Source organism: Haliotis rubra, unplaced genomic scaffold (assembly GCF_003918875.1).
Source record: "Haliotis rubra isolate DU_JTF1 unplaced genomic scaffold, ASM391887v1 Scf58, whole genome shotgun sequence".
Taxonomy (NCBI): domain Eukaryota; kingdom Metazoa; phylum Mollusca; class Gastropoda; order Lepetellida; family Haliotidae; genus Haliotis; species Haliotis rubra.
The window spans coordinates 59,894-86,525 of NW_025767279.1; the positions used below are offsets into that span (position 1 = coordinate 59,894).

Genomic DNA, 26,632 nt, shown 5'->3' on the forward strand with positions numbered 1-26,632 from the left:
TGTTATGTTAGTAGGTAGTGCTATGGTATTTTACATTTTTATTTCTCATGGAATTCGTTTTGACGTTTTTCTCTCTCTCAGAAATCTACAGTCAAGGTCAGCCCAGGGTCAAGTGCTATTTTCTGAGCCATAAGATTTCCATTCATGGATCTATATATGATAGTCATTGAAATATTACTTGGAAAAAAGTTTTTCTTTTAAAAGTGTATATATTATTGACAACAGGTGTAACAATATGGTTCGACCATAATATTAGGGGTGAAATGGTATACTACGGTATTGGTAGAACCGCAGTATTATGCCTTTGCTTTGAGTATCCCAAAATTCTGTATTTTTGGTTTTCATACCGTCATTTAATAAACCTTTTAAAACCTTTTGTAAAATATCTTGAAATCAAATCATTTTGTCAAAATCTATCTAGGTTTGGTTCTTGTCAATTTTCTGCATTATGATCATATCTCACATATCAAACCGAACTGGACCGAACCGAAGGCCTTGTACCGCAATATGTACCATACTGTGGTAAGAGCGTACCGTTTCACCCCTACACAATATCTATGCAATATGATTTGTATCCACATACAGAACTTTCATTTCATAAATTCATATTCTCTCCCGTTTGGCAGGTGAATCACAACCCACAATCAAGTTTCTATAAATTTCACACAGCAAACATGGGATATTGTATGGGAGAAACATAACCTTCGGCGCACTGTGTTAAGATTCTGTTATTTGTAGACAACCAGAAAATACATGTACTAAAGAATCTGCATAAACTGGTTCTTGAACAGTTTCTGTAATTTTCAGATGTTTTACATCCAAATAACTTGTGTGAGAGAGACGGTACTGTGTGCTTCTACTGACCTGAACTGCTGGACAGTCCATGAGTTTGGACATGGCCATATAGATGACCTTCAGCCACTGGAAGGCCATGTCCATCGTGGAGTGGTCCTCGAACAAGGCCATGGCTGAAATTACACATTACCACATTAGAATGTATAACATTTTTATAAAACTAAATTAACTGATAATGCAGATCATATAAATATAAAAGCACCCTTATGATCCATGACCTTTGTTTCTGGTGTCCCCCGCCGTGATGTTGCTGGAATATTGCTAAAAGCGGCGTAAAACCAAACTCAGTCAGTCAGTCCATGACCTTTGTTTCTAGTGTGTCCCCCGCCGTGATGTTGCTGGAATATTGCTAAAAGCGGCGTAAAACCAAACTCAGTCAGTCAGTCCATGACCTTTGTTTCTGGTGTCCCCCGCCGTGATGTTGCTGGAATATTGCTAAAAGCAGCGTAAAACCAAACTCAGTCAGTCAGTCCATGACCTTTGTTTCTGGTGTCCCCCGCCGTGATGTTGCTGGAATATTGCTAAAAGCGGCGTAAAACCAAACTCAGTCAGTCAGTCCATGACCTTTGTTTCTGGTGTCCCACGCCGTGATGTTGCTGGAATATTGCTAAAAGCGGCGTAAAACCAAACTCAGTCAGTCAGTCCATGACCTTTGTTTCTGATTATTATCAATAATTAGTTGCACCCACCTGACATGCTGAACATGTGCAGTCCCGACACCTGGATGGTCTCATTGGCTGGCTTCCCCAGCATCACCGGAACCAGGGAGTCTTTGATGAACCCTGTCTCCACTGCCGACGCCACCACTTTGGCTGGTAAGGAAAAAAACGGTATCTTAGTGACAGAACACTGGTGGTCAGAATACAACAGAGTATGAGCCTGTGCCTTCACAGATTCCCTATTGACACCAGTAAAACAGGGTTTTTTTTGGATATAATTTTCCAGGGTTATTATGGAAATAATTTTCCATACAACATCACTGAGATAAATGACTGTCTACTCTTGGTTTTATGCTTGGAGTTCTGAAAGTGGCGAAATAAACTTCTTGATAGTCTTTTGTGAAGTAGCAAAATGAAATCCATGTAATGCAATTGTGTGCCATGTGAAAATATCAAACTTATCTTGTCAGTCTTGCAGTTCAGCACATTTGTTCCTTGTCAAACAAGACTGTATCTAGTTGAATAAACAGTGTTCTTCAGATAATGATTCCTTGTGCTTTTTACACTGTTTATGGCAATCTTAGCCCTGTATTGCACAAGGACATTAAACATTCATGTATTCATGGGAAATATCACAATATCTACTGCCTGAATATTCTGGAATCACATGACAAGGTTGCCTTCGTTACCATCATTGAACATCAGGTGCAGCAGCTGGAGGCTGGCCTCCAGGATGTCCTCGTTGCCGATGTCGATCTTCACATACGGCATGATCTTCATGTGGATCAGGTCCTCCTCCAGCATGTCACACAGGCGATCTGGAGCAGACAGAAGGACCTAGCTGCACAGAAGACTGGACCATGTTATTTAGAGGACTGAACCATGTCACGCAGAGGAAGGGGCGTGTGACATAGAGGACAGGACCATGTGACATAGAGGACTAGACCATGTGACATAGAGGAGTGGACCATGTTATTTAGAGGACTGGACCATATGACATATGTGACATAGAGGACTGGACCATGTTATTTAGAGGACTGGACCATGTCATTTAGAGGACTGGACCACGAAGAGGAAGGGGCGTGTGACATAGAGGATAGGACCATGTGACATAGAGGACTGGACCATGTGACATAGAGGACTGGACCATGTGACATAGAGGACTGGACCATGTGACATGGACATGGACATGGGTTACACTGACAGGAATAAATGTAACACAGGACAAGGAAGATGTTACATACAGGACAGGAGGACCAGAGGACGATGTACCCAGGAGATGTGGAACAATGTTCCATACAGGACCAGCAAGTGTTGTACAGACGGGGAACAGGTGAAATACAGGACAGGTCTATCAAAAATTACATGAAATAAAATAGAATAACCTGGTTTGCTCTGTCAAAACACTCAAATTCACAACATGATGAGTCTGTACACAAATTGCTTACAATTTCTGCATCTTCATTTCAGTTAGAATGTGGATGAAGAATGTGCATTAAATAAGATAGAGAACTTGTGACAGTAATGCTTGTTGATATATGGCAACCAAACTCTGATATCTTTAAAACACACTGTTGCTTGAATTGTCTGCAGACAAAGGCTTGCGCCTGATAGAGAAGCTTCAAGGATCCTGGGTGCCAAGCAATCTCAAGCTTCACAATGAAGGACAGAGACACACATAGAGAGCATGGAGTACATGGACATGTAGAACACACACGATTCAAGGACATATTCTGTATCAACATAAAATCCCAGCTAGCGCTGTGTGCCACAAAGGAAATTAACAAATGAAACACCTGAATGCTAAACTCCAGGGCCTAGAGTTTCGAAGCTCTCTTAGCGCTAAGATAGTCGTAAGTGCCATACATAAACATTAACTTACGACTCTCTTAGCGCTAAGAGAGCCTCGAAAATATAGGCCCTGATTCTCATGCCAACCAATATTTTATTTTCTTTGCTTCATCACTTATTCATAATTGTAGCATGAGTCAGCCAGTGAGTTTGGTTAGCACCGATTTGGACAGTATTCCAGTCCATATCACTGCATGTCACATCAACACGTGAAGAGAGCCCTAAGTGATGCAGGGTTACCACTTTGGTGAAATTCACAAGCACTGGTATGGTGCTGTCAGACCCATAGTGAGTGAGTGAGATAAGTTTTAGGCCGCTTTTAGCAATATTCCAGCATTATTATGAGGGACATCAGAAAAGGGTTCACACATTGTACCCATGTGGGGAATCGAACCCGGGTCTTGAGCGTGACGGGTGAAGGCTTTAACCACTAGACTACCCCACCAGCCGTCAGACCTGTAGAAATAATAACTGGGACATGAACCCTCGTTCACAGGTTTCTGGCCTGAAAAAGTTTGTATGTCTACGTGTTGTTTAGCACAGCACAGCAATATTCTAGCTATATGGTGGCAGTCTGAACATAATCGAGCGGGACAGGTGAGGTGAGGTGAGGTGAAATTGGGTTTAACGTCGTGCCTGAGAATATTTCGCTCATATGACGACGTGCATGTGTGTGTATGTGTATGTTCGGCTGCTTGTACTAGCCCAGACTTAAGCTGGTTTTATAGTGCTAGCCCACTGACATACCATGCCGCAGTGAAGCATGAATATCCCACTCAGACACATTATACTGACTCCGAGCCGACCAGTCCACAAGCATAGGCGGATCCAGAGGGGGGTGCAGGGGTGCGCATCCCCCCCCCCCTTTGTCCTGAAAGTTTATTAAATGACCATTGAAACTTGGGTGAAAATGAAGTGTGCACCCCTCCTTTTCTCAATAGTGTGCACCCCCCCTTTCTCAAAAAGCTGTATCCCCCCCTGAACAAGTACCATAGTTTAACGTCTTTTGGTATGACGCGGCCGGGGATCGAACCCGCGACCTTCCGCTCTCTGGGCGGACGCTCTAACCACTACACCATGGAGGCGGTCTTGAGCGGGACAGACGATCCAGTGATCAACAGTACTAGCATTGATCTATGCAATTGGGATACGGTGACAAATGTCAAACAAGTCAGCAAGCCTAACCACCCGATCTTGTTTGTCACCTCTTACGACAAGCATGGGTTACTGAAGATAATTTCTAACCCAGATCTTCACGGGTTCAAATTGATGGTCACATATATACTTGTCAGGTTGGTCTGATCTTTATTACCAGTTGTCCCACTTCCATTTTGTGAAAGCTGCAGTGGCTGAGTGGGTTAGATCACTGACTTTGTGTGCTGAGGTGATGACAAATTACTCTTAGTACAAGGAGACTTGTGTCATGACTTCAATTTATATCAAAGTCTAAATTGATGAAACAGATCATACCCTAATTTTTTTTGCACATTTTTCAATTTGGTTTCTTTGGTGTATACCTCTTCACAGAAAATGATGTCACTAAAAACTCCTGAATAAATCCTGACTTTACAGCATGAAGCAGAATAGTATGTGGGCTATGGGCAAAATTGTGGACACTTTTCCAGACAACAAAGGCTTTGTTCGCAGTGTAAGAGTGAAAACCATGTCGGTTGAACTGGTTTGTCTTATTGACAAACTGTGTTTGCTTTTGGAAGCAGATAATGCCTTAAATGAATGTTAAAGGCAATGATCATTGTGACATTAAGGTGACTCTTATATGGAGAGTTACCTCAAATGGACATCCTTGTGTATTTATTGACTGTTTGTCATAGTAATAGTACCATGATAATAATTAATCTTGAAAGTGTTACAGTCCAGGTTTCAATTCATCTTCAGTAACCCATGCTTGTCGTGAGAGGCAACTACCGGGATCGGGTGGTCAGGCTCGCTGGCTCAGTTGACACCTGTCATCGTGTCCCGGTTGCGTGGATCGATGCTCACGCTGTTGATCATTGGATTGTCTGGTCCAGACTCAATTATTTGCAGACCACCACCATATAGCTGGAATATTGCTGAGTGCGGTGTGAATCTTAACTTACTCAGTCACTTGAAGGTGTTACACATTAACTTGTGGCATCATACAGAGAACAACTGTAATCAGGACTAACATGTCAGTGTACAGTTGGCTACCGAGGTAACATGGTGTCAAGTGAGATATATTTATAGAAAAATGAAGAGTTTCATGTGGATGTATCAGCAGCATTTCTGCAATTTGAAGTAATGATATTTGTGCCCAGGGCGTTTCCCACAAGGTCCACAAATTTTGGTGTCTTTTCAATACTGTTTGCTGCATTCAAAACTCGTTCGCTTTGCACGAGTTCTAAAAAGAGATTTCTCAGATTTTCGTTTGTTAAGGCTTTCACAGTCATTAATTTAACAAGTAATAAGAGTTATTTACTGAAATAGTAGTCATGTAAGTTACTGTAACATTATTTATCGCTGCAGGTGGTAAGAAATGTAAAACTTTGTCAAAAGTGTATCTTTATTGATGAAGTTGAAAATGTTAATGTTGCGATACTGATAACATTATATGGAACTACAGATTCCATATTTCTTTATTGCAGTCAATCTATAGCAAGGACACTTGCATTGAATTGACCCGAATCTGCTTTCAAACTACAAATATTGACGATTCAATATGAATATGATGAACTTGGAAGAAAAGAATAAAAGCAATTCTTTGAACTACAACTATTGACCTTTCAATATGAATATGAACTTGAGAGAGAGAGAAATGAATGAAACTGATTCTTTGAACTACAGACATGTATTTCACATTATATGTTTTTAAATGTCTACAAAATACATACTAGGATTTATTAATGTTGCAAACTTCTACCTTAACTCTAAAACATGTTACAGGTTCTTAGTCAAGTACAGATTCTAGTACTTTTGTTGGGTTGAGTCTAATCCGGGATTCAAACCCACACCCTCAGAGTCAGGCACCTAATTGCCAGCACACAAAGTCAGACGCCTAACCCACTCAGCCACTGAGACTTCAACAACAATGGAAGTCGGACAACTGGTAGAATTGTGGCAAGCACAAGGGAGGCAACTCTGCACATTTACCTGAGATAGCTTACACAAACAGTCCATCCCTGCTGCTGATCACACTAAGCATCAAATCGGTAGTGACTGTTTGGACCGAAAGACGCAACAAAATACTGTGAAAGGCATTGCATGTGATGCTCCAGGTGAGGTAGGTAACATAAGCACACACATGTGACTGGAAGGGGGGACCACGTCAAAGGGGGTTAGGGGGGTGAACGTGTGTGACTCACGGTCCTGAGCTATTGTGTAAAATACATCCAAAGTCTTGCACACCACACTTGATACATCTTGATTCAGGTGCAGGGTTTCCATGACGACTGGCACGTAATTACGAATGAACATCTCAGCCAAGTACTTATCTTGAAACAGGAATGAAATTTTGTAGTTATAATCAAAGATCATACTTAAATTCCCCAACAATATTGTACAGTTTATATTTAAAGAAAAAGGCCCATAATTTTTTAATATTTTTAAAGATAATGTTATAATGATGTATAAATCATCCTACCTCAGAAATGCAATAAAGCTGTGTTAATATTGCATTAAATGATTCAACACTATGTTGCTGTTTGATGTACAAACTGTTGATAAAGCCGGCTTACAACTTTAACAATAGTAGAGGAACACTTTTTATGGATAGACAACTTCTTTGTTGCAGTAGTAGTTGCGATGTTTCGGTGTAGATCCTAACACCGTTATCAAGCAAATGATACACAACATTTGCACAAGGAGAAATATATACATGGCGTGTAAGACCTGAGCCTGACCACCCGATCCCGTTAGTCGCCTCTTACGACACGCATGGGTTACTGAAGATCAGTTATAACCCAGATCTTCACAGGTTAAATCATCAATGGGGGCACATGCAATTAAGTGGAAGGTTGGACCTACACTGGCCAAGGACCTGTTCCGTCCCAGGAGAATGGTACACAAGCTTCCACAGATTATACACCAGTTCTCTTTGCAGACCCCTAACACCACAACCTATCAAGGGTTTTTCGTCACACTACTACTTGGACACACTCCCAGACTAATCCTTCACCTCTGCTCATGTGGAAAGCTTTACATGACGTCATGTACAGATAATTTGTCTAATGGTCCGCATCAATATATTCAAGCCCCTTGGCAATATCTCTGTACATTGTAAAGTTTCAGCAGTGAATCTGCACAAAAATTGACCAACAAGTTTCCCAGTCCTTATTTTCATCATAAGCTATAACTGTAGCTACAGCTTGGTAGAAATCTCCTGGTCCTCACTGATAACAGGTCCAATAAAGAGCAAGATATATTCATGATCAATTAAACATTAATGTATTGAACGGAGTGTTAGAATATCTCTGATTTAGAAAGTACAAGTATAAACAAAATATCAATTGCTTTCCCGAAGTTGATATTTTCGTATACTTGGTAAGTCCCTGTTAACTGTGTACTTTAAACAAACAAATCCAACAAGACAACAAAGGGGGATAACTCCTGTCAGTCTACAAACCTTCTTGAAGAATATGGCGGAGGCAGGTCAAGGCATGGACTTGAATCTCAGCATCTTCCTGGAAGTTGGAGATGGCACGGAAAAGGTAACTGATGACGTCGTTCAGGAGGTTGGTGGACGTCAGGTCAACACGGATGTATCCTTCAGGGGGGAAACAAGGGAAGAGTGAGTGAGTGAGTGAGTGAGTGAGTGAGTGAGTGAGTGAGCTTACTTTTACGCTGCTTTTCGCAATATTCTGGGGGGACACCAGATATGGGATTTGCACATTGCACCCATTTGGGGAATCGAACCTGGGTCTTCCGTGTGACAAGCAAGCACTTTAACCACTGGGCAACCCCATATACACAAGAAAGCAGGTAAGGAGTGAGTGAATGCATTTAGTGCTGCATTATTATACCAGTATTTCAAGTTATTTCGCTCTATGTCAGCTTGATGTGGGAGGAATGCCAGAAGAAATGCCGGTCTCAGACTATAAATATCTTGGGGAAACCAGCAAGTGTGGGTGTGCTGCTGACACATGAAACAAAATTAGGGCAAACTTGGGTTTATTAAGAAATTCATTTAAAACATCAACAAAACTAACTAACAATACTATGACTAACTGATTGACTGACTCAGTATGGTTTTACACCATATTAGCAATATATCAAGGCAGGGGACACCAGAATTGGGCTTCCCACATTGTACCCATGTGGGGAATCGAACCCAGGCCTTCGCGTGACGGGCGAACGCTTTACCAATAAGGCTACCCCACTGCCCCCACAATACTAGTACTAGGAATATCTTCAATAAATGTTGAAATATACAAATATATTTCAGAAACTGGCACTGTGACATTTTTCAACATGTTCCTCTAGTCTATTTTCTATCAAACTTTCTAATACAATAACAAGGAACAGAATTTCACAATGTCATGTTTTGTGAATGTTTCCAAAAAATACAGTAATAAACAGTTTTGGTTTTGTGAAGGATGGATGCAACAAAAACTTTCTAGAATTATTCACTGATATAATCGACCAGTATACATCATCATATGTCTGTTAATGAAAGACATGTGGGGCCAATAACATAAACTGGTTCTTTCAATATATATATAATCAGGGTTTTTCCTTGACACACAAACATGGGGGACCACCAATTATGAGGTGAGGTGAGGTGAAATTGGGTTTAACATCATGCTTGAGAATATTTCGCTCATATGACGACGTGCATGCGCGTGTATGTGTATGTGTGGCTGCTTGTACTAGCCCAGACTTAAGCTGGTTTTATAGTGCTAGCCCACTGAGATACCATGCCGCAGTGAAGCATGAATACCCCACTCAGACACATTATACTGGCACCGAGCCGACCAGTCCTTGTTGTACCCATTAATGCCGAACGCCAGGCAGGCACCAACAAGTACCATATTTTAACGTCTTTTGGTATGACGCGGCCGGGGGATCAAACCCGCGACCTTCCGCTCTCCGGGCGGACGCTCTAACCACTGCACCATGGAGGCGGTCCACCAATTATTAGGGCAATACGAGGTTCCTGCAACAGTGTAAAGAACTGTATGTTTTGATAATTTCTTCAGAGCCTGGAATGAATCATTGATCATATGGACTGATGGATGAAATGATTTCCAAAACTGCTCTGAAAAAACCCCAGCCAAACACTTAGCTAAGTCATAGATGTGTTGTGGGTACAGTGAATAATACTGTACATCCCTCAGGACACAGTGAACTTTTCTTCTGCATCCATTCTGCATCCATGTACTGGATGCACATTTGCATGTCGTGTAAAACCCTCTATAATGTTTATGATGACTGACTGACTGACTGACTGAGTTTAGTTTTACGCCGCTTTTAGCAATATTCCAGCAATATCACTGCGGGGGACACCAGAAATGGGCTTAACACATTGTACCCATGTGGGGAATCGAACCCGGTTGGTGTTGTTTTTGTCCTTGTCACTTGCTGTATATTTTAGTTAGAATGTGTGTAACGAATTATAATTAGTGGTCCCTTTTAGGTTCTCATACCCATGGTTAACTGTGCGACTTATGTTAAAAATGTTAAAAATGTTAAAATGTTAAAATGTTAAAATGTTAAAAATGTTAAAGTGTTAAAAATGTTAAAAATGTTAAAATGTTAAAATGTTAAAATGTTAAAAATGTTAAAATGTTAAAATGTTAAAAATGTTAAAAATGTTAAAATGTTAAAAATGTTAAAATGAAAAAGTTTTCAAAAGACAGTGCACATAAGTCCCTGTATTAAGTGGAGGAAGTTTCATTTAGTGTCTTTATTGTGGCAGAATTCTGGAGAACTAAACATTCTGGAGAACTAAACATCAAAGTGTAGAACGTGAACTGACTTGATTCAAAGAGACACGCCAACAGCTTCATCCCACACCGATGGATGGGGATTTCGGAGATGTTCTCATTCAGCACCTTCAATACGTGTCTGTAACAGTAGTAATACATATCATATAACTACAGGTACTGAAGCTCATCTCACATATTCTGGATGAACAACGAGGAGAGTTCTATGGATATACAACTTCTTTAATATAATATGAGCGACGTTTCGGTGTAGCTACTAACACCGTTATCAAGCAAATGATTCTGGATGGTTTCACATTAGTGGGAGGACCAATGATATAATTTTCGTACACATTTTCTTATGGTCTAATTATAAGATTTCAGGTCTTAGTGTGTGAGTGAGTTTAGTTTTACGCCGCGCTCAGCAATATTCCAGCTATATGACGGCTTTCAGGTCTTAAATGAAGTGACCCTTGAAGATCCAGGGTAGAATCGGTCTTCAGCAACCCATGCTTGACTCAAAAGGCGACTATGCTTGTCGTAAAAGGCGACTAAAGGGATCGGGTGGTTAGGCTCGCTGACTTGGTTGACACATGTCATCGGTTCCCAATTGCGCAGATGGATGCTCATGCTGTTGATCACTGGATTGTCTGGTCCAGACTCGATTACTTACAGACCGCCGCCATATAGCTGGAATATTGCTGAGTGTGGTGTAAAACTAAACTCACTCACTCACTCACTTAAATGAAGTTAAATAAACCTGGACACAAAAACAAAAGTATCTGCATGACTGGTTTCTTCTACCTTACTGGTTTTACTTAAAAAGAATTTACCAAGGATATGACTTTCTTACACCTTTTTTTTTGTATATTTGTAAGATTTCAGGTCTTAAATGAAGTTTGATAAATCTTGACACAAACACAAAAGTATCTGTTTCACTGTTGTTTTTTTACTTGACCTGTTTTACTTAGAAACTCTATTGGCTCTAGAGTCTTACATCTGGGATTTAGAAGCAGAGAATACCAGAAATGTCCAGACATGTCACTAAACCGGAATCAATGTGAATAACTACTTGCCTGTGAACATGTTCATTCTTGAGACTTTTCTCCAAGGCAAGGCTTTCATCTATGAACTGACACAGCAGCTGAAGACCAATCTGTAAAAAGATTATATCATATGTCCATTTGTATGAAAGAAATGTGGTGCTACTTTGGTAGCATCAATATATTTTTCATGAGAATATAAACAAATCAACAAAAACAATCCTACAATTTCACGAAAACAGAAACGAAAGGAAAGAATGAATGGGGCCAGAGTGAAATAATTTGACATTACAAGTTTTGAAAATTAACTTGAAATAATGTGAAAATAAGAAAAGAAAGATTTATGGATATCAATTTCTTCATTGTGAATAACACGCGTTCCAGAATGCCAAGTTATTCACAATAAAGAAGTTGACATCCATAAATCTTGCTTTTCTTATGCATTCAACTTCTAAATGCCCTTCAAATATTTGAACATGAAATTGAATGAAATTTTATGAAAAAACGTATAATTGAAATAAGGAGACACTTTTATGTAAAAATACATCAACTGTCTCTCCACCCTTAGAGTCAAACTTAAACTGTTATTTTAGATGCATCATATTTTCAACATTTAACATGTGATTTATGAGAAAAGTTTGGAGCCTAACTTCCTGAACAATTTGCATATTGTTTCAACATTATTAATAGTCACAATGCCTCATTCATTACCTGCAATATTGGTAATATAACTTCAGAACAATAGTCACAAAACCAGTTTTTCGTGATTTTATGAAAATTCAACTGGCAAACAACAAACATCATTCTCTTGTCATTAGGCCATTATTTAGGGCATTGTTTAAACAACTAAAGGTAGTCCAAGACAAATGAGTGGGTTTAGTTTTACACCACTGAGGTCTTAGCAATATTCCAGCAATACCACTGCAGGGGGCACAAGAAATGGGCTTAAGACATTGTACCCATGTAGGGAATCGAACCCAAGTCTTCAGCATGATGAGCAGACACTTTAACCATTAGGCTACTCCACCACCCTTAAGGACAAATGAATATATTTGCCTTACGTCTACTACGGACTCATTTTGTATGACAAATGTTAAGTCCTAAAATTCTTAGGTCCTTTCATATCTTATGTCATATAATCCATACACAAATCTCCTACATGAGCACGCTTCTCAAAGCAGTCTCAAAGAGATGCCAAAAATAATCCAGATGTTTCAAAATTATGGCAGACTTTCAAGCTGCTGTCAACTCATTTTATGACGTCTGTCAATCTTGCTTTGATGGTTAATCTCAACACAGACACTGTGTCAGTTATGTTTAATTTCAAAGTCTAGATGGAGACAGAACATGGAAATGAAGCAAGGAAGCATACAAGCCTTGACTAGACATTGCAAGTCAATATAACAGCAGTAACAGATGTTTGTTGAGCAAAGACTTGACATCTTGGTTTCACTCACCGATATATATTTTAGACAAGTACCTTAACCTTTCACACTCTGTCATTAACAAAACAAATTTCATCTTCAGCTGCTCATTTTGCTTGAAATATTTGAGAACCTGTGAAGATCAAGGTTAGAATTGGTCTTCATCAAACCATGCGATGGACACTCATGTAAATCAACTCAGCAGAATATGCTTCTTTCATCTACGAGCCATTGGCAGAATACGCCATCTCATCAGTCGTGATGCAGCACACGGTCTGGTCCAGGGACTTGTTATATCAAGAATTGATTACTGTAATAGCCTCCTTTTTGGTAGTTCTCAGAAGCTGCTATCAAACTTGCAAAATGTCCAAAATACAGCCTCCCGAATCATAAGCAGAACTTCAAAGCGCTCCCACATAACACCTGTCATGAAAAACCTCCACTGGCTGCCTGTTAAATCAAGAATTGACTTTAAAATATTGTGTTTTTGTCTACAAATGCCTCAATGGCATAAGGCCCAGAATACTTGAAAGAACTTCTTACCCCATACACTCCAGAAACACAGCTCCATTCTCAGAATCAGAACCTACTCTCTGTGCCTTGGTTCAAACTGCAAACATTTGGAAGGAAATTCTTTGCCTGCTCTGCCCCTCTACTCTGGAACTCTCTCCCTATCACCATTCAATCAGCAGTTGACTTTAATTCCTTCAAACGACTTCTCAAGACTCATCTGTTTTCACTGCATTATGACTAGCTACTATAGTCTCTCATTGTACATATGTATATGTATACTAGCTACTAGTCCCTCATTGTATATATGTATACTATCCACCCACTTTGTTAGCGCTTTGAGCATGGGCCTTGTGCATGGAAAAGGTGCATTATAAGTTCACATTTATTATTATTATTATTATTATTATGCTTGTCATTAGAGGCAACTAACGGGATCGGATGCCCGACTCGCTGACTTGGTTGATGCATGTCATTGTATTCCAATCACTGGATTGTCTGGTCGAGACTTGATTATTTACAATCTGCCGTCATGTTGTGGAATATTGTTAAGCACAAACAACCGACTATTTCAGACAAAGAAGTCACTAGTGTGATTTTACCTTATGATGTTTCTCCATCAGTGAAAATGAGAGTGAAAAGTGAGTGTTTTACCTGCTGTATGTCTGGGAAGGAACTGAGGTGCTTCATGACGTCCAACACACTAAGGTGGATCTGGTTGTCCTCCAAGAACTTCTTCACACTCACTGAACAGACAGAGTAATCACTGGTGAGTAAATATATACACAGATATATCAGCTTCCTTAATAACACTTCCTGACAAAATAAGTGTCTTCCTAAACGGCTGGTGACAACACAAATTATCTTAAATTACTCTTCAGTGAGTGAGTGAGTGAGTGAGTGAGTAGCACAGTTTTGGTTTGGGTGAGTGAGTGAGAGTGGCATGGTTTGGCTTTGGTGAGTGAGTGAATGGAAGGGTTTGGGTGAGTGAGTGGGTGTTAGGGTTTGCGTGAGTGAGTAAGTGATTGAGTTTAGATGAGTGAGTGGGTATAAATACATGCACGTTTACATGAGACGAGTGAGAGAAGTACATGTGAGTTTGAGTGATCTTGTTTCAGTGAGAAAGGTTTCAATAACAAATATATACCAAATTTTGACTGAGTTAGAATCAGTGAGTGAGGTGAGGGATGTGAGATGACATGATGTGAAGCCAGGTGATGTGAAGCCAGGTGATGTGAGGCCAGGTGATGTGAGGTCAGGTGGGGTAAAATCAGGTGATGTGAGGCCAGGTGATGAGAGGCCAGGTGATGTGAGGCCAGGTGATGTGAGGCCAGGTGATGTGAGGTCAGGTGATGTGAGGTCAGGTGATGTGAGGTCAGGTGATGTTAGGCCAGGTGATGTGAAGCCAGGTGATGTGAGGCCAGGGTGTGAGGCAAGGCCAGGTGATGTGAGGCCAGGTGATGTGAGGTCAGGTGATGTGAAGCCAGGTGATGCGAGGCCAGGTGATGTGAGGCCAGGTGATGTGAAGCCAGGTGATGTGAGGCCAGGTACACAGGCTTTCAACAATAAACTATGAAATAAGGATCAAACTCAATGGTTTAACAAGTGAACCTTTTTCCACTTGAATATTTCCAGCTCCTTACCATTTTTGAAGAGTGTCTGTAGCCTTATCAGTGACTCTTTCAGCCGCTGGGGATCATATGTATCCTGAAGGACGTGCAAGATGCAGTCCGCTTCCTTGATGTCATTGATTGTAGACTTGCTGTCGACAAACTGGTAGTCATCACTCGCCGTAACCGGGGAGCAACGACCACTGTCGCAGTCATCTGAGGAAGCCATCATGCTCTGGCGGCATATGCCAAGACTCCCCCACTTCATATGAAAATGTTGAGATGTGTTGTGTTTGAAAACTGAAACAAGAAAACATAACTGATTAGGATCAATTTTATTTTACATTCAGTATTTGTTTTTTCCTTTCATGGTGCTCTCAGCAATCCTCAAGTTGCAGGATGTCGGACTGTACATGAATGTATTCGAGTTTGGACCAGACAATCTAGTGACTGACATCAAGAGCAACTGGAATATGGTGACATACATCAAAGAAACACATAGCACAAATATATTCAGCATCCTTAGAAGCTCTATAGTCGTTTAACTATCTGTGTGTTTTGGGCATTCAGTTTTGGCAAATACATGTTTGTTTGACACATATTCGGTCAGAGTTGACAGATTTCCAGTTGCCCTGTATTCTGATGTTACTCTCTGTGGGAATATGATCCCTGTCATGAAAATGAATAATAATCATGGAAAAATCTGTAATTTGCGATGACAAATCCTGAAACTTAGTTCCTTGGTAGTTGCAAGTAAGTGAGTGAGTGAGTGAGTGAATATGGTTTTATGTCCCTTTTAGCAATATTCCAGCAACATCACAACGGGGGACTGCAGAATTGGGCTTCCCACATTGTACCCATGAGGGGAATCGGAGCCAGGCCTTCGGCGTGACGAGCGAACGTTTTAACCACTAGAGTTAGTTGAAGGGTACAAACAGCATATATCAGGCTTTCATCATCTATTAACATTATGACTCAGGCAAATTAATCCACTGAAAACAAGTGCCAAAAGTAAAGTTGACAGACAGCTTCTTCGCCATTACACTTTTATCTCTTTCCTTAACTTTCATCGCACGTTCATGTTTTTACTAGTAACAAGGTGGTTGCCTCTTGCGATGTCCAAAGAGTGAGTGAGTGAGTATGGTTTTATGCCCCTTTTTTGCAATATTCCAGCAATATCACGCCGGGGGACACCAGAAATGGGCTTCACACATAGTACTCACGTGGGAATTGATCCCGAGTCTTCGGCATTAAAAGCGAACGCTTTAACATCAAGACTACCACCCCATCACCCCCAATGTCCAAGACAGAGGTTTTTACAGGACAAGACAGAGTTTTCTACAGGACAAGACAGAGGTTTCTACAGGACAAGACAGAGATTTCTACAGGACAAGACAGAAGCAGGGGTGGAAATAACTTTAAAATTGGTAGTGTACTCCGGAACAGTGGCACATGTAAAATCACTTGCCCTGATAATTTTTCCACTATACCGGCCGTTTTCTTCTTGATTTTTTAAATAAACAACATAATTAACATTGGAAAGTCAACTGGACACCGGTACAGTGTGATATACAAATTTGCTTGCCCGACAGAAAAAAACACTGGACTCGGACGTCGGGCAATGGGTTATTTCCACCCCTGCAGAGGTTTCTACAGGACAAGACAGAGGTTTCTACAGGACAAGACAGAGGTTTCTACTGACAAGACAGAGGTTTCTACAGGACAAGACAGAGGTTTCTACTGACAAGACAGAGGTTTCTACAGGACAAGACAGAGGTTTCTACTGACAAGACAGAGGTTTCTACAGGACAAGACAGAGGTTTCTACAGGACAAGACAGAGGTTTCCACAGGATAAGACAGAGGTTTCTACAGGACAAGACAGAGGTTTCCACAGGACAAGACAGAGGTTTCTACAGGACAAGACAGAGGTTTCTACTGACAAGACAGAGGTTTCTACAGGACAAGACAGAGGTTTCTACTGACAAGACAGAGGTTTCTACAGGACAAGACAGAGGTTTCTACTGACAAGACAGAGGTTTCTACTGACAAGACAGAGGTTTCTACAGGACAAGACAGAGGTTTCTACTGACAAGACAGAGGTTTCTACAGGACAAGACAGAGGTTTCTACTGACAAGACAGAGGTTTCTACAGGACAAGACAGAGGTTTCTACTGACAAGACAGAGGTTTCTACTGGACAAGACAGAGGTTTCTACTGACAAACAGAGGTTTCTACAGGACAAGACAGAGGTTTCTACTGACAAGACAGAGGTTTCTACAGGACAAGACAGAGGTTTCTACTGGACAAGACAGAGGTTTCTACAGGACAAGACAGAGGTTTCGATGCTCATCCTGTTGATCACTGGACTGTCTGGCCCAGACTTGATTATTTACAGACCGCTGCCATATAATTGGAATATTGCTGAGTGCGGCGCTAAACAACCAAGAAGCCAAACAATCACAACAGCAAGCCAGGACACATGGCTGACCCATCTCCGGCACCGGCCCCCGACTGCGGTGACCACTGCTCAGACCATCAGAGATCAGATTCTCGGACCAGCGGCAATTTCATTCCAACAACATCACTGCCCAGGATTGACATTCCAACAGGATAATGCCCATCCTCTCATAGCATGGCTTTTCTTCAACAGTTCTTGGCCTGCAAAGTTCACCAGATATCTCTCCTATAGAATATGTGTGAGATGAATTTGTGAGAATCAGCCAGATAATATTTGAGATTTGGCAGCAGAGTTGCAAATTGAGAATTGCCACAAGAATTCCATGTCCTTTTAACAAACTCTATGCAATGGCAATGCACTGCTGTTGTTGCAGTGCAGTTCGTGAGATTGCTTGGCCCCTACCCTGCATTTGGTGAGTGAGTAAGTGGGTGAGTGAGTTTGGCTTAACATTTAGATTTTGTGTGGCAAACACATTGTTAGGTGAAGACACAAAGGCTGTATTCCAAGTTTTGGGACAACTGTGAGCATGTTCAGTTTCAAGTTTCCTGCATGGTTCAACATGGAAGCCCAGCTCTATGTACAGGACGAAGTATGTTTATCTCCAAACTCACATCTAAACCTAGTCTAATCTACTCTCCTCCTCCACTGCTGATGCAGCAGCAATCACTTGCTCCCTAATCAGAGCAGCATGCTGAAGGCCCGGGTTCGATTCCCCACATGGGTACAATGTGTGAAGTCTATTTCTGGTGTCCCCTGTCATGATATTGCTGGAATATTGCTAAAAGCGGCATAAAACCATACTCACTCACTCACTCCTTAATCTCTTTGAAAAGAGGGGTGATGGGATATTACAGTGGTGAAAGCATTTGCTCATCCTGACGAAGACCAAGGTTTCAAAGCCTCACATGGGTACAATGTGTGAAGCCCATTTATTGGGTCCTGTAATGTAATATTGCCAGAATATTCTTGAAAGCTATGTAAAACAATACTCACTCTTCCAAAAGACTGTTGTCAGGTCTGTGGGTACACGTAATAATTAAAACCTTGTAGGTCTTTAAAAAATAAGATTAACAATGGCTGTCAGCATGACATGACACCCACCATTATATATGTATGTAATCTTCTTGCCCACGTGTAAATTTGAGAGTTTCCCAACAGTCATACTTATTACGTAAACATGAATAGACTTCCTATTAACACTTCCTGACATAATATATGGCTTGTGACAACCAAACTATCATAGATTACTCAACATCCTCTTCAGTTATCAAATAAGGGTGAGTGAGTGAGTGAGTGAGTGAGTGTCACACATCATACGAATGTGTGGAATCAAACCTGGATCTTCAGTGTGACGGGCAAATGCTTGAACCACTGGCCTACCCCACCATCCCAATTATCAAGTGCAAATCACAACCATTCTATTTTACATTTAACTCATTGTCCACCTTACCTTGTGTTGAGTCTTAATGTTTTATATAAACACAGCCAAACCAATTGTACTTTTATTTCATTGTGCAAGTAGATGCCAAAGTATCAGTTTTTTTACCCTGAATGTCAGAAGTGGGTAAAAGATTTCAATGCCTGTGAAGTGACATGACTATATATGTATGTCACCTCCATGTCGGAAGTTGAAATCTGATTTGTGTCATCTTGATAAAATACTACTGGCAATAAATTCTGAAAAAGAATATATTCCTGTCAGGAGGAAAACACTGCACAGCGATTTATGAGCAGGACAATACATCATGTGCATCTCATTACCATGGGAAACCTGCATGTGTTTTTTACAAGTCAATAAGACTGGGAGGACGAGTAAACATCAGCTCAGTCCAACAGCTGTGCACTGTCTATTTTCTCTTTTATAATCCTTTCACAATGACAGATTTAAAAATGTAGGCAACATATACACATGGGTGAGTGAGTGTGTATCGTTTTACGCCGCTTTTAGCAATATTCCAGCAATATCACGGCAGGGAACACCAGAAATGGGCTTCACACATTGTTCCCAATATTCACATGAAAAAAAATATCGCAACATTTTCCATATATCGCCATTAACCACAGCAAAGCAACTAGTCCAAACCTGAATTTAACTTACTCTCTGTATAAAATTACCCTGAAAGAATAATTAAATGGCTAATCTAAATGCAAAAAGAATGAAAATCTGCAGTTTATTCAGAGCATCAAGCATCGCTAAAAATTTGGCAAACAAGCATCTTTATTATTCTGCTGCTAATATTTCCTGTGACAGTTTAACAACGTTTAAATAGAAATATAATACAAATAGAAAAACTCTCTTCTATTTGAATACAGCCCACCACAAATACAATATATTTGCAAATACACAACCCTTACTGTTAAGCCATAATTGTCATTTGAGAGGTCACTGTCTGTCTGCTGTTGATGAAAACAGGACATGAGGCAGGTGAGGACATAGTTGTACAATCGCTCCACAACATCAGCTAAGTCTGTGAGTGGGATAATTTACGCTGATTTGACCGATATTCCAGCAATTTCACATAAATGGGATTCATACATTGCATCTACGTTGGTCTGTGAGTTGATGTAGTGGACACAGAAGCAGTGTTCCCTTTCTGTCCTGCCATATTCCAGCAACCCCAGTCTTGGCATCATCACTTCTGTTGTACAACTATGCATGCACATTCTACCAAGATTTCAAAGAACACATCCTATGCCCTTCCCAAACACAAGTTGTTACAACAATGTTACAACTATCAAGACCTCATTAAAGCTTTCAAAAAGTTTTACGAAGCACATTTCTAAACTTGACACATCTGTGACCAAAATACAATTCCCTGTTTTGAAACATACCGAAAGTTGCAGTGTGTATTTCCAGGGAGCAATTGACTTGCCCTTGCATGTGTTTGTGATGGGAGCCACTATTGTGGCCCACGATATGATCACCCTTTCATGAATAACCCATGAAGATCAAGGTTAGAACTGGCCTTCAGCAAACCATGCTTGTCGTAAGAGGCGACTGACGGGATCGGGTTGTCAGGCTCGCTGCTTGGTTGACACTTGTCATAGTATCCCAGTTCTGGAGATCGATGCTCATGCTATTGACCACTGGATTGTCAGGTCCAGACTTGATTATTTACAGACTGCCACCATATAGCGGGAATATTGCTGGGTGTGGCGTTAAACAACAAACCAACCAACTTCATGACCTGTTTGTATCCATATATACCAAACTGGGAGGTAATCCATCCATACCGAACTGGAGGTAATCCATATATACCCAACTGTGGATCCATACATACCTAACTGGAAGGTAATCCATATATCATACCAAACTGGGAGGTAATCCATGGTATACCTAACCCCTAGTGTAATCCATATATACAACCCTGAGGTAATCCATATAACTGGAAGGTAATCCATATACAACTGGGAGGTAATCCATATATACCAAATATCCATATACCTAACTGGGAGGTAATCCATATATACCTAACTGGGAGGTAATCCATATATACCTAACTGGGAGGTAATCCATATATATACCTAACTGGGAGGTAATCCATATATACCTAACTGGAAGGTAATCCATATATATACCAAAAGGTAATCCATATATACCAAACTGGGAGGTAATCCATATATACCTAACTGGAAGGTAATCCATATATACCTAACTGGGAGGTAATCCATATATACCTAACTGGGAGGTAATCCATATATACCTAACTGGGAGGTAATCCATATATACCTAACTGGAAGGTAATCCATATATACCAAACTGGAAGGTAATCCATATATACCAAACTGGGAGGTAATCCATATATACCAAACTGGGAGGTAATCCATATATACCTAACTGGGAGGTAATCCATATATACCAAACTGGGAGGTAATCCATATATACCAAACTGGGAGGTAATCCATATATACCAAACTGGAAGGTAATCCATATATACCAAACTGGAAGGTAATCCATATATACCTAAAGGTAATCCATATATACCTAACTGGAAGGTAATCCATATATACCTAACTGGAAGGTAATCCATATATACCAAACTGGAAGGTAATCCATATATACCTAACTGGGAGGTAATCCATATATACCTAACTGGGAGGTAATCCATATATACCTAACTGGGAGGTAATCCATATATACCATAACTGGGAGGTAATCCATATAGGTTGGCTACACATGAAAACAAAACAACTAAAAATAACATTGAAACATAACTACATCTTTACATAACATAACATCTTGCATAACATAACATAAATTACATCGGCTTGAAAAAGTCTTAGATTGATGACTGTTGACGGACAGAGTTGTTATTCGCTGCTTGGATTTTTAACAACAGCTCCAGGTTTGTGAGGTCGCCGACATTTTCAAATCCATTGCATCCATTGGCTGAATGTGTGTGGTTGTGTTGGGTGGCAGGAAATGGACAGTCACGCTGGACAGTTTCAGATTTTTACAGTTGTGACAAGCCGCACTGTCAACAAGAAAAATGACCCGCCTTACACGTGACCTCATCTGTCGATCAAAAGACAATCGCAGCCAATCACGAAACAGCTCTGCTGTCATCCACGCCTTTGTGTTGTTTCTATATCTTGCATACACCTCCGTCTTTATTTACGCTTACTCAATCAACGATTCGAATCAGTGTCAACTCAATGTCAAACTTGAATTGTTTCATCTCTAATTAACCTACACGCCCTGTGATAAATATTCAATAAACAATGAATTAACTAGCAGCCAGCACAATGTTTTGACAAGCAGTAGACATGATAGCACTGTTGAGGAGCGGTAAACATCAGATTTCTTGCCGACGACGGCCTTGGTGTTCGGATATACGAGGCAAATTTGTACATGTTTTGCTGTTTCGTTACCAAAATTGGCTGTTCGGATACGGAAACCGAACATTCGGATATACGAGGTAAATTGTAACTAGAAAATTGCGTTCTTTGTGAAGAATGTTCGGAAACGGAGGTATTCGGATATCTGAAGTTCGGATATACGAGGCCTGACTGTATACCAAACTGGGAGGTAATCCATATATACCTAACTGGAAGGTAATCCATATATACCTAACTGGAATGTAATCTATATATACCTAATCAAACCTTGCCTAGAGGTAATCCACTTACATATTGACAGGAGATAATCCATCACACACATTGATTTGAGATAATCCATCCATACCTTTCATGGACATAATCCCTTCATATTTTCAAAGACATAACCCATTAACACTTTTCAAGGATGCTATCCTTCAACAGATTTTGTGGACGTAATCCATCAATACCTTTCGAGGACATAATCCATCAATACATTTTGTGGACGAATCCATCAATACCTTTCATGGACATAATCCATCAATCAACAGGTTTTGTGGATGTAATCCATTAATACCATTTGAATCCATCAATACCTTTCATGGACACGATATTCTTCAACAGGTTTTGTGGTTGAATCCATCAATACCTTTCATGGACGTAATTGTGGTTCAATCAATCCATCATGGATGTAATCCATGAATATCATTTGTGGACATAATCCATCAACCTTTTGTGGTTGAATCCATCAATACCTTTCATGGACGTAATCCATCAATTTTTGTGGATGTAATCCATCAATACCTTTGGTGGAATCCATCAATCAATACCTTTCATGGATGTAATCTATGAATATAATTTAATGGACATAATCCATCAATAAATTTTGTGGTTGAATCCATCAATACCTTTCATGGACACAATCCATCAACACCTTTTGTGGTTGAATCCATCAATACCTTTCATGGACACAATCCATCAACACCTTTTGTGGTTGAATCCATCAATACCTTTCATGGTCACAATCCATCAATACCTTTCATGGACACAATCCATCAACACCTTTTGTGGTTGAATCCATCAATACCTTTCATGGACACAATCCATCAACACCTTTCAATCCATCAATCTTTAGTGGTTGAATCCATCAACACCTTTTGTGGTTGAATCCATCAATACCTTTCATGGACACAATCCATCAACACCTTTTGTGGTTGAATCCATCAATACCTTTCATGGACACAATCCATCAATACCTTTTGTGGTTGAATCCATCAATACCTTTTGTGGTTGAATCCATCAATACCTTTCATGGACATAATCCATCAATACCTTTTGTGGACATGAATCCATCAATACCCTTTGTGGTTGAATCCATCAATACCTTTCATGGACACAATCCATCAACACCTTTTGAGGTTGAATCAATCAATACATTTCCTTGTTTGAGTGACATTTAGAAGTTGGTGTGATGAACAACGAGGAGAGTTCCAATCTTTAATATATAAATGAGCGACGTTTCGGTGTAGCTACTAACACCGTTGTTTGATAAGCAACCGTAGCTACACCGAATCGTCACTCATATCATATTAAAGAAGTTGTATATCCATAGAACTCTTCTTGTTGTGCACCTTTCATGGACACAATCCATCAACACCTTTTGTGGTTGAATCCATCAATACCTTCATGTGGAAGTAATCCATCAATAACTTTCTGTGGTTGAATCCATCAATACCTTTCATGGAAGTAATCCATCAACACCTTCCGTGGAAGTAATCCATCAACACCTTCCGTGGAAGTAAATCAACACCTTCAATCAACCTTTCATGGACACAATCCATCAACACCTTTTGTGGTTGAATCCATCAACACCTTTCATGACACAATCCGTAATCCATCAATACCTTTCGTGGAACATAATCCATCAATACCTTTGAATCCATCAAACCTTCGGTTGACACTCCATTACCGTGGACACAATCCATCAATACCTTCCATTGGACACAATCCATCAATACCTTCTGGACACAATCCATCAATACCTTTCATGGACACAATCCATCAACACCTTTTGTGGTTGAATCCATCAATACCTTTCATGGACACAATCCATCAACACCTTTTGTGGTTGAATCCATCAATACCTTTCATGGACACAATCCATCAATACCTTCTGGTTGAATGAATCCATCAACACCTTTCATGGACACAATCCATCAACACCTTTCGTGGACACAATCCATCAATACCTTTCATGGACACAATCCATCAATACCTTTTGTGGTTGAAATCCATCAATACCTTTCATTGACACAAATCCATCAATACCTTTCATGTGGTTGAATCCATCAATAACTTTCGTGGTTGAATCCATCAACACCTTTCATGGACGTACTCCATCAATACCTTTCGTGGACACAATCCATCAATACCTTTCGTGGACACAATCCATCATTACCATTCAATTATGAAATCCATTGATACCTGTGACACATAATCTATTCACACCTTTTGTGGACATAATCTATTCACACCTTTCATGGACATAATCTGCACACACCTGGACGTAATCCTTTGACACTACTAGTGTAATATATTGCTATCTAGAGGCCATAAAATGTTCCAGCACGGGATGTGAGCCATGAACCACTTTTTCTGAAGAGGCTAACCGCATCAGGGTCTTAATGTCCTATATGTAGTGGCTTGTTGTCACACACTAGAAAGCTAACACCAACAATTAATGAACAAGCTGAACACAAAACATTCACGTTTCTTCATCAACTAGACAATGTTTCACCATCACCCACAGCCCAGGGAGTTGAACATATATTAAACTGGTAAAACTGCAAAACAAGAGCCTCCTGAAAGATCGACTCACAATGAATTTTTATTTTTACCAGATAATGCTACCATGGAGTTTGAAATATCTATATTTAGGGTCCATTGTGTTGCCGTAATCAAAAGGAGCAGGTACGCACATCAAACAGTGAAACTATTTCACTAGCTGTTACAGTCACTGTGTACAGTGTGATTCACTCTGGCAATATTTTACAAATTAATTGAAAAATCTGTCGACTAACCTGACAGACTGAAAAGCAACATATTTCATATAATTGGGATTACAATTTCTCTGCTTGGTACCTTATTCTAATATTTTTAGACTGAGTGGCTTTGTCAGTTTTATATTTTCTGAGGGCGACACAAATTGTGATCTAGACTACCAGTTGTAAGTGGCAAGTGGATTACATCACTCACTTTGAAGTGCTGGTGATCAGGTTCCATGATGGTACTGTATATAACTTATGGCAGGATGTGTGTGTGTGTGTGTGTGTGTTGTTGTGTGTGTGTGTGTGTGTGTGTGTGTGTGTGTGAGAGAGAGTGAGAGAGAGTGAGAGAGAGAGAGAGAGATATGATTTTTGGGGGTCACCCATCTTCAGGGGGTGGGGTTGTGCATTGATATTGTACACATGCACTTGAGGGGTCAGCAATTTTGTACATAAAAATATTTAAAAATAAGCACAAAATATAAACGATCCCTTAGGTTGAGTTCTAATATATAATAATGACTACAATTTTGGTTGTTTAAAAAATTGCGCGAGAGACAATTTCAGTCATTTTACAAACCATATCTGATTGTACACAATAGCATACTAGGCTTACACAACATGCACACACAATTAATGAGTTAATCGTCCCTGACACTTTGTACCACGGATATTACCCAAAACGTATCAAATATTACAATCGTAACGCAATATTCATTGTATTTCATGATTGTCCTTATCTCCATATGACGTAAAGTCTCGAAAGGCATGAGTCCTCGATCGTATTCAAGTCGGCCCTGAATATGACCCGTGTCAACTCTACTGTTACTAACTGGGTCGGAACAAACTTATTCATAGTCAAAGTTCATCTAATTTCTCATGGTCGCTATAATTACCAACTTACAGGCTTAACGACAGACATATACACTTAATAACAGGTACATTTGCTCTAGTCGTACTCACTAGCTGGCCGAATCGACATCCCTTTGTCAATCAGCTTGTCCCAGATGAAACTCGTGGGTGACAGGTGATAGGTACACACTTGAAACAGCGGGCGCGTGCGGATGGCAACGATCAACAGGTATCCCTCTCCTCTGTACATTCACACCACAACGCGGAACAATAACGCCGTGTCTTAGAATATACCACTTACATGTGTGACAGCGGTAACGCCGAACATCAATCAGAGGAAATCACAAAGAAGATACTTCCGCCGTAAATCACGTGCAGGAAAAACGTAAACACAAATCACGTGACACACTGGTTTACCACATAAAGGACGGGGAAATGGTGTCTGTCGTGCCTCTAATAGGTGTACATTTAGTCTAAAATTAGATAAATCAACAGTTTAATCCTCGACTAAAATTAGAGTCGGGAATATAACCGGCGCGGAAATTGTTGCCGAAACAGCTGATGTCATTTTCCGTATATGGACTACACCCATATCTGAAGGCGTTTAA

At 40.2% G+C, this 26,632-nt stretch overlaps 1 protein-coding gene across 1 annotated transcript in view; it reads right to left on the reverse strand.

Annotated features, from left to right (window-relative positions):
- The window catches only part of LOC124254689 (leucine-rich repeat serine/threonine-protein kinase 2-like), a 42,513-nt gene extending 16,136 nt beyond the window's left edge, over window positions 1-26,377 (reverse strand). Inside the window, exons 1-10 of the mRNA XM_046688535.1 lie at window positions 26,136-26,377; window positions 14,885-15,151; window positions 13,896-13,987; window positions 11,341-11,420; window positions 10,318-10,406; window positions 7,966-8,106; window positions 6,707-6,835; window positions 2,204-2,332; window positions 1,545-1,667; window positions 865-968 (exon numbers count right to left, since the gene is read on the reverse strand). Coding sequence (XP_046544491.1) covers window positions 865-968; window positions 1,545-1,667; window positions 2,204-2,332; window positions 6,707-6,835; window positions 7,966-8,106; window positions 10,318-10,406; window positions 11,341-11,420; window positions 13,896-13,987; window positions 14,885-15,151; window positions 26,136-26,274 — 1,293 coding nt within the window. The 5' untranslated portion in view covers window positions 26,275-26,377. The remainder of the gene's footprint in view (window positions 1-864; window positions 969-1,544; window positions 1,668-2,203; window positions 2,333-6,706; window positions 6,836-7,965; window positions 8,107-10,317; window positions 10,407-11,340; window positions 11,421-13,895; window positions 13,988-14,884; window positions 15,152-26,135) is intronic.
- Between the last annotated feature and the right edge of the window lie 255 nt (window positions 26,378-26,632).